At 26.9% G+C, this 10,208-nt stretch overlaps 1 protein-coding gene across 1 annotated transcript; it reads right to left on the bottom strand.

Annotated features, from left to right (window-relative positions):
* Positions 1–6,475: 6,475 nt before the first annotated feature.
* Positions 6,476–8,623, bottom strand: LOC112595627 (glycine-rich cell wall structural protein-like). The gene is made up of 2 exons (XM_025340904.1): positions 8,540–8,623; positions 6,476–7,824 (listed from the first exon to the last, which is right to left on the bottom strand). Exons 1-2 carry the CDS (start codon positions 8,558–8,560, stop codon positions 6,574–6,576), a joined length of 1,272 nt encoding a protein of 423 aa, XP_025196689.1. The 5' UTR covers positions 8,561–8,623; the 3' UTR covers positions 6,476–6,573.
* Between the last annotated feature and the right edge of the window lie 1,585 nt (positions 8,624–10,208).

Raw genomic sequence — 10,208 nt, 5'->3', positions numbered from 1 at the left:
TCGAAAAAACTAGCACAATAAAAAAAGAATTGTAGATAAACAATTTTTATTATTAAAATTTATCAAAATCATGAAAATTTGAAGAACTATTGAAATTAAAAATTGATACAATTTTATGTTGAATAGTTAAAATTTGAAGCACTAAAAAAAAAATTAAAATTTCAATATAAGGTTTTTCAAAAGTTTTCTTAACTGAATTCTGAAAATATTAAAATTATGCAGTTAACATTTTATTTTAAAAAAAATATAGTTCTTATTTTCATAAAATTGAATATTTAACAAAAAATAAATATTTTTCTCGCGAATTTAATTATTGTGGAACAATTCAAAATGTATTAATCGTAAGGACTTGAAACTTTTTCTTGTTACCTATGTGTATAACTATTATTACTTATTAAATCACAGATATTTTTAAAATGTTTAACTGTTCATAACACTATAGTCTATAACCTATTAATATTATTGGTTTTGGCTTATAAGTTAACAAAAATAATGTAGGTGTATGATATAAAATTAATTTATATTAATTGATAACGTCATTTGTATGCGTGGTTTCGGCAAAAATTAAGTTCAACTTATTATGTATTACTATTATATTAAACATATTATTAATAGAAACATAAATTACTTTAAGTAATATAAATAAATCAGAAAGTATTCATTATCATAAAAATTGACACACCGTCTCTGCTAAGAAACATTTACTATTGAATTCAAATTTAAAATTTAACGTAATTATTATAAGTACTTACAGTACTCACTACTCATTAACAAAGTATATTGTCTATATTTATAGTTAGTTAAATAAATACCATTTTTGTCCAGAATCATTATTGTATGCAATTATTTATTATTAATTTAAAATTTAACTTATATCCATTACAATGTTTGTTTTTTTTTTGATTTTAATGTATTATAATATAATAACATAATTTTAAGCAAATCCAAACATTTTATAAACTTAAACCATGATCGATATATCCCTCCATCTCTATTACTATACATAATTATAATTATAAAACGTCCTGTTTATGTAAATATGTACATTTAGGTAACATAAACGAATAATGTGATAGTTTTAAACAAGAAACGTAATTAATCGAATTACAATTTAGTATACTATTATATTATACTGATAAAAAAACAAAAGACGCCGGTTCGGGACTAGTATGAAAAAAAAGCTATTGGAAGGTACTTAAATCTTTAAGTATTAAAGATTTAAAATTTTATTTTTTATTTTTTTAAGTATCTTTTTGTATTTTTAACTACAAAATATCAACAATAACCAATCTAAATAATAATAAAGGAAAATCTATTTATAGGTCAAAAATACATTGGTTTATTATAATTTTATTTATAATCATAGATGATATTATATTTCATACGTTATTATTTATTACGTTAGGCCTTATGGCTGATATTTGTAATTATGTTTTAACGACGCAGTGAAAATATAATATATAAATTGATATGTTTGGGCGGTGGGCCGTTAATAATAGCCATCAACTGAACATATACGAAAACTTATCTACATATTATTATTATTATTACTTTTATTATATTTATAGGTATTACCATTGGTTATAATTTATATAAATTTTATAAATTATTATTAATAATAAAGATAACCTAAATATAAAGATATTTTAGGGAGGGCTTGAGATGGCTCAGGGTGGGCTAAGCCTTCCTAAGCCCCCCCCCCTATTTACGTCCATGCGGTTTACGTTAACTAGAGTTTTTTGTCGTAAAGAGTTTCGTTTTAAAGAGTTTTCACTGTGTTATATTTATATAGTATCCAATATCCAAATTAGTTACTCATCACATACCATGATATTGATAAAAATGATGACAGCATGTAAACATTGCTCAACCCACATAATATAACGGTCAGACTTAAATTATTAAACGTAATCGGCTATCTAGTTTATCGTAAATATATATATATATATATGTGGTCGCCGTTGACAACACGGTGTTGTCATGTAATTAGTTTAATACAGTTTTATTTATATCGACCACTTACAAACTTTCTTAATTTTAGATGGTCTCATTGGTGAACACTTACACGTTTTCTGAAATTATTAGAACACTAAATGTTGCCTAAATGGCCAATGAAAACACATTAAATTTCCGTGCGACTATACGGACACACAGATAATACAGCACTGGCATGGAACGTGTTAATAAATGAAAATTAAGCATTATTGAATTTACTAATGAATCACTAAATCATATAATATTTAGACATTACCACGTGAAAAGTGTATCCAATTAATCCGAAAATAACCAGTTGGGACGTCCATCCGATTGGTAGTATTTTGAGTACGTACCCAACAAGAATTAAAACATTAATTATAAATAAGACAAATCAATTGTCTTCTATAATTATAGACAGGTTATTTTCGGTCACGTCTTGTTCATCGAATCTATTTTCCTCTATATTAAATCATTCGCTTATTTTATATATACCGTAATAATAATAATTATTATTATTATTATCATAAAACTAAAGTGAAAGCGAACACGGTTTTGACGGGAGACATAATTTATAATTAATTAAAATTAAATAAATTTTATTTGCTTATGTTAATTTTTTTATCGTTAACTGTATACTCAAAAAAATGTTTTGTTTATTTTTTATCTACCATATTGTTCATTTATGTTTTATTATTATATATGTATTTTGTTTAAATAAAATAGCTAATACTTAATTTGTTTCTGTTTTTTGTTAATATCATGATACCTAATTTATTCATTGGAACTTATGAATAACATTAGTAGGTAAGTATTTAAGCCACACTAAAGGTTTATTAAAAAAAAACTGATTTATACCCATATGGCTGTATCAATAAACAAGAAAAACGTTCTACTAATATTTATTGGAAGTAAGTTTTATTGATATTTCGGTATGCTCAAGTTGAACATCATTTTAATGTTACATTTAAACATAATCATAGCGTTGTATTAATATTTGTTTTCTGTTCAAATTAAATGTTATTCTTATGTTTTTTTGTAACATAATTTTAACGTTGTATTGATGTAATCAATTATGTCTGCTGTATATTAAAATAGCATTACTATTACATTACTTTTGGCGGACATATAGGGTTTATTTTATGTTTATTTAATGACAATTTAACAATTTTTTTTTAACATTATTAGTTAATGAAAAACATTAATTAAATGTAAATAGAATAATATTTTGCACAGTGGGTAAGTTCATTCAAAAATAAATAAACAACAATGAGACTTCCCACATTGTTTTTACATTAATTTTACTTATTTATCATAAAAATGTATAAATATTTAAGCAATTAGTTTTAAGTAGTATGTACTAACATTTAAACCGTTTAATTTATGAATACATAACTAATAGGTATTACCACGGTATTCACAAATTATATATAATATAGAAAATATTGAGCCATACATTTTTTATTTGTCGCTATTCAATTAAGTTAGAATAATATTGTAGCATTTTGCAAATAATTGTTTTAGTACATCCAAAATATAGCTAAATGAGATAAAAAACCATTCAAAAATTAGGTAATAAAAATATGCTATTTTTATTTTGCATAATATGTTGAAGATTTTGATGTTAACTGCAAATTTTATTATTTTTATATTTTTAGGTCAAATAACTAATGAGTATTTATTCATAAAATGTTTTTATACTTCAATTTATGTTTTAATGTTCGTTAAAAATATTGTTTATATGTTTTAATTAAAAATATTCAATTTTATTTTATGTTTTGCTTATTGTCTATCGATTAATATGAGATAAAATTTTATACGTATTTAAAATATGTTAGCGTATTTTTTTCACAAATGCATATTTTATTTATGTAACAAATACATAACACAATATTTTTTAGAACATATAATTGACCATATTTCATAGTTTTTTAAAGAATTTAAATCCTAACCCTGGTTATAATATAGATTCTTATTATATTACAAATATTATATACGTTTACAAAAATCGGTGAAAAAAGCACAATTTTCATTTCGACGACACTATTTTAAAGTTTGTAAAACCGTTCTTTAAATAACGTATTGAACACAAATCACAATATATAAATATATTATTTGGGACAATATTTTGAAGCAAAATAGATACTGATTATTAGTTATTATTTCCAACAGGCTTAGATATCAATCTATTACCGAATCTTTTCACGTCATAAATTATGAGAACATCACAGTATTCTGTGCAAAAAACTTTTATCGCGTATTATGTTATACCTATCGTAACTATAATATACACTATATAATTATTATTTATAGCTGTTATAAATTTATAATCTTTTATCACATAGATTTATTTAGCTAATTGATTGATTGTATGAATAAGTATCCACGTGTAAAGGTCGACTTATTTAATCATCATTCATATTAAAGTCGAAATAAAAAAATCTCAAAGTCGTAGTATTTTACTTTCAACATGCGACTATGCGAGTATGCAATAATTTAAATTTTTGCAGTAATACGTAATGATAATATAAATTGTTGTATCTAATATATTATAGTAATAGTTAACGTAGTATCAAATTACTTTATATAACTATCAATCCTTGGTTTCACCGTAATTTGTATACTAGGAATTATGATCCCTGAAAGTAGTAACATCCCGTCGTGTTAAAAATAGGTGGTGCATAAAATAATTATCAACATACATTAACGTGATGTAACATGTTTTTACTGTTTTAATGAACATATATAATTTATATGTAAATCGTCTATAATAATTTAATTATAATTTAAATTGAAATTTTGACGAGTATATATTTACGTGATTTTTGTTTTGTAACTTTTATTAAATTTAAATCCAACACAATTAAGTCTTTCCAACATTCAAAAGATTTTCTAATGAATTCATTTTTAAAGAAAAAAAAATGAGATGTTGATTCTAAGAGGAAAGAATTCACAATGACGGTGAAATATATATACATTATATATACGAGTACATTATGAAATAATGTCAAACATTCAATACAGAAATCAGAATACGAATGGAAAAAACTCAAAATGAAACGTAAATAACATTTATTTTAAACATAGGTTCACAGTTGTAACTGCACACCGAGCTACATTGCATTTCGCGATCCCTTACCTTGTCAACCATACGTATGTTATTCAGGTAGATGACAGGTGTGCGACGCTGTCATAGTGTTTCGCACCGTTTAGTGTGTGCATATTACATAACTCTTTTTACTTTAGGAGCAATAATAATATATGTTCACGACTAATAATTTATTATATTCATTACCGAAAAATATTTTTGAATAATAATTTTTTATAGCACCCCGATATTCTTAATAAGCAATTTATGACGATTAGGTTTCAAAAAAAAATTTAAAAAATATTATTTTGATAAAACGGTACGTGCTTGCACCTACCTTCTCACAAGTCACTATGGCCCTGAAAGTTGATTTAATCTTCACTTATAAACAGGAATTATAAATAATGATACTACGATTTATTGTTGGAACAATAAATCATTTTTATTTTATTCTTACTTCAAGAGCAAGGAATGAATTTCATTTACGAGAGTTTTTTTTATTTACATGTGTTTATAAGTATACAATAAGAAAATAGATGAAAAAATTCTTAGATCTTCAACTTTAAGTGTAGTTTCTAATAGTAAAATCGATCTAATTTATACCTTTGAGAGGTCGAAATAGTTGTAGATACTTTAAATTTGCATTAATTGCTTATTATATAAAAATTTTATGATAAAGTATTCAAAATATTTTGATTTTTTTTTTTTTTTTTTGGAGGGGAGGGGGCTACTGAGTATACGAGTATGCGACTTTCAATTTTTTTTTTTTTTTTAAATTGTTGTCATCAATAAAAAAATTTCAATTTTTCAAAAATGAATAAACACAGATACTTAAAAACTTCACAAAATATTAATTATATTATTATTTTCTATGTATTGTATGATTTTTGACTTTTTTGAGCTATTTATAGACAATTAAATTTTTTTAAATTTTTATAAATGAAAACAAAAAAATTATGAATGAACGAAAAGTCTTGAAAATGTAATACAAGGTTCCTAATAAATGGTTCTTTCCTAATTAAAAAATATCGAACTTTTTTTAAAATTCGTATTAACTCAAAAAATATGAGTTATTTTATAAATAGAAACACATAAACAAATTTTCGTTTACACTAAAATTTAAAAATTGAATACAAGGTTCTTTATAATATTTTCTACCAAAATAGAAAAAATTCTATTAGAAATTTAAATTAATTTACTGTGAGTGTTTGAAGTTCAAATTTATTTCAGTTATTGTAATAGAAATAATACGCATATATTCATTAAAAACAAAATTTTTAATGTCAAAACATAAATAAAAATATACATTTTTAAGTATAATAGAATATTACAATAGATAAATTATATAAACACAATAAAATACTAAAATAAAAGTTTTTCCGTGTAATTTAATTAGTGGACGTACACCAAAATAAGTTATATACGAATAAATAATTTTATATATTATACGATAGTTATATTAAAATGATGAATAATCACATTGAGTTGGAATATAAGTATGGCTCGTGCCGTTAGCCATAAATAGCTGCTGCACCACTGCCGGCACCGCCGCCGAATCCAATACCACCGCCGTGTGCAAGGGCTCCGATGAGTTGAGGCTTGTGGTGTAGACCAAAAATACTATGACCACCTCCGAATCCACCACCAACGCCATAACCACCGCCATGACCGAATCCAGCACCGTGGCCGAATCCAGCACCGTGACCGAATCCACCGCCGTGACCATAACCTCCACCGTGTCCAAATCCACCGCCATGTCCGTGCCCGTGACCAACACCGCCACCAAAGCCGGATCCACCACCGTAACCTCCTCCAGATCCACCGCCAAATCCACTTCCTTGACTGGCTCCGAAACCGCTTCCTCCAGATCCAATACCATATCCACCAGTGTTACTGCTTGCGCCACTTCCTGAGCCATAACCGCTTCCTTGTCCAAAACCAGCACCGCTGGAACCGCTTCCTTGTCCGTAACCAGCACCGCCGAAACCACTGCCTTGTCCATAACCAGCACCGCCGGAACCGCTTCCTTGTCCATAACCGAAACCGCCAGAACCGCTTCCTTGTCCAAAACCAACACCGCCGGAACCGCTGCCTTGTCCATAACCAGCACCACCGGAACCGCTTCCTTGTCCAAAACCAACACCGCCGGAACCACTTCCTTGTCCATAGCCAGAACCGCCGGAACCGCTGCCTTGTCCATAACCAGCACCACCGGAACCGCTGCCTTGTCCATAACCAGCACCACTGGAACCGCTTCCTTGTCCAAAACCAGCACCGCTGGAACCACTTCCTTGTCCGTAACCAGAACCGCCAAAACCACTGCCTTGTCCATAACCAGCACCACCGGAACCGCTTCCTTGTCCGTAGCCGACACCGGTTCCGTAGTTACTGCTGGCTGATCCACCACCGACGCCATAACTTCCTCCGGCTCCTCCTCCTCCTCCTCCTGCACCACCAATGCCATAACTTCCTCCGGCTCCTACTCCTCCTGCACCACTTCCTCCGGCGCCGCCTCCGCCACCCAAACCAAAACCAACGCCTATTCCTAACCCCGAGGCACCTCCGCCGTGACCAGAACCGTAACCGCCGCCAGCGCCACCATGGCTTAGTGGGTGTAACGCACCGAAAATTACTCTTTTGGCAGCTACTTCATCAGTATCTTCAGATTTCGACTCAGACGACTCAGTTTTCTCTTCTGTAAGTTTGGATATTTCTTCTCCCGTCACAGAAAAGCTTATGAGGCACACAACGGAGACTAACACCTACAAATATACAAAATCAAAAACATATTTCTTAGCTAGGTGATACGTAAAGTTTATTTTAGTTTAGTATAAGTTTTTTTCTGCAGATCAATATTGTGATTTTAATATTATATACCTAGTTGTAAAATAAAAACTAGCACAAACACTTAATTATTTATAACTATTTTTCTTTATGATTATTAGAAATTTATAATAACTAATATACATTTTTAAACGTGATATTTTGTTAGTTGATTTAAGCTTAAAAATCGCATTTATATAATATTATTAAATACTTATGGAATATTTAGAAAAACACTTTTAAAATAGGACTACAGCAAAGATATTTTCTTAAACGTATATTATAAAGAAACATTATAACAATGAAATATGTATTTTAACATTAATAAATAAAATAATATTCATTTAATGACACCAATAATGTATAATATACTCATTGCAATAAAAATTGATTACTCGTTCTAAAATAATTATGTCTTTTACGAGTATAAGAATGGTTATAAGTTTTATTTTAATTTTATAAACTTATATTTGGCTTTTTATTTTTTTACACAAAATCGTAAAGTTATGTCAAGAACTTCTAAGAGAATTATTTATAAATAAACAATAAAATTTGAACTTTACAAAAAGAGACAAGTGTTAAATGGATCTTCAAAAACTATTTTATTTTTGTATGCGATATAAAACTTATATTTAAATAAGTATCAGTACTTACCAATGATGCGTGGAGAGCCATGATAGATTGTAGAATGTGCCTCTGATGATAGATTCAGTGGTTTATATACTCCGATTCCATTACCTACCTAACTCTGCATGAAACGGGGATACCCTACTCATGCATAATATACAATATAGGTAACCCCGAATCTATTTGACCGAATTAGTCAATACGATTGTAATATAGACATAGATAATAAAAAATATAATAACTGTTAAAATGCATTTGTTATTGTCCACATTAGGTACTTCAAATAGAATTAATAACTTTAATGCTAATAATTGTCTTAAAATATGTTTATTTTTTTAATTATTTATTTTTAAAACAGACTGTCTGTCATTAACTTTTAACTTTTCTGTTACACTTACAAAATACAACTGTTTAATTGTCATTTCTGTACAAATACGATGGTTTCAAAATTAAAAATTAATATTTAATAACACTAAATTATAAAATAAGATTATCTTAAGAAGTGTTTATGTTTTTGAAATGCACTTCTTAAAATAATATTATTTTACTTTTTATTAAAAATACAATAAATAATATAAATCAATAAAATATCAACTTCAATTTAACGTAACTAACTAAATAAAAAAATACATGAACATTATACATTATTAACCATCTTAAAAGATTAAATATGTTTACTACAAAAAGAACTCATATAAAAATAGGTACCTATTTGAAAGTCATGCCTGAGATAAATTATTTACCATAAAAATTCTTATTAATACTTATAATATTATAGTAGTGGTTTCTAATAGTTATGACATCTAATCTAAAAACATACGAGTGTATTTAGATTAAAGGTATAATAATATTTTGTTTTATTTAAGGATAATACATTTTCAAATATTAAAAGTGTTTTACAAGTTATTCAATTAATTGCATTCTACAATCTATACAATATATTTTATTTTATCAGGTAATATATGTTAAAATTGATTAATCCCCAAGCTTTATTTTACCTACTCTGCAGTTCTCTCAAAGTTATTTTTCAAATCACGCCATTATTTTCCAATAAGCTATCACACAATTTTAATGAGCTACTATGACTATATTATCTTGAAACCTGAGTCGTAGATAAGTAGTAAAGCTATTTGATAGTTCAAATACATATTTTTGTTTAATAACAGAAAACTTAAGTATAAACATCATCGCATAAAATCAATCATTGATATTAAATTATCACAGTAATTATTAATTACTAAAATGTATAAAAAATGTATTTATTAATAGTATGCATGCTACACGTTTTATAAACAAATAACAATTTTAAAAAAGAAACTTTTAATATTATTAACGTAGAATAAGTATTTAAATCAATTAATTTTAATTTAAGACGTTAAAGTGAGTATATTACTTATAATTTACCATTTATACTACTATAAGTATACCTATGTAATATCACATATTATGTAAATGATAGGTACATGTTGTTCATGTTAAATATAAATTATTGCTAGTTATTCACTAAGTATATTACACTAAAACAGTTCATTATTTAATTCTATTAAGCGAATTCGTGCATAAATTAATAGATTCTATGTATGTATTTATATCAGCCACCTACAAAATTCAATTATTTTAATAGCGATTTTAGGCTATTTATATCAATACTTAAATTTCAACTAATGAATTACTGAAAAGGACAAATTAAAAAAAA

This window comes from Melanaphis sacchari, unplaced genomic scaffold (assembly GCF_002803265.2).
Source record: "Melanaphis sacchari strain LSU unplaced genomic scaffold, SCAv2.0 Contig28_pilon_pilon, whole genome shotgun sequence".
Classification (NCBI taxonomy): Eukaryota; Metazoa; Arthropoda; class Insecta; order Hemiptera; family Aphididae; genus Melanaphis; species Melanaphis sacchari.
The sequence above is the reverse complement of the archived record's forward strand: the minus strand, read 5'-3'. Positions and strand labels throughout refer to the sequence as shown.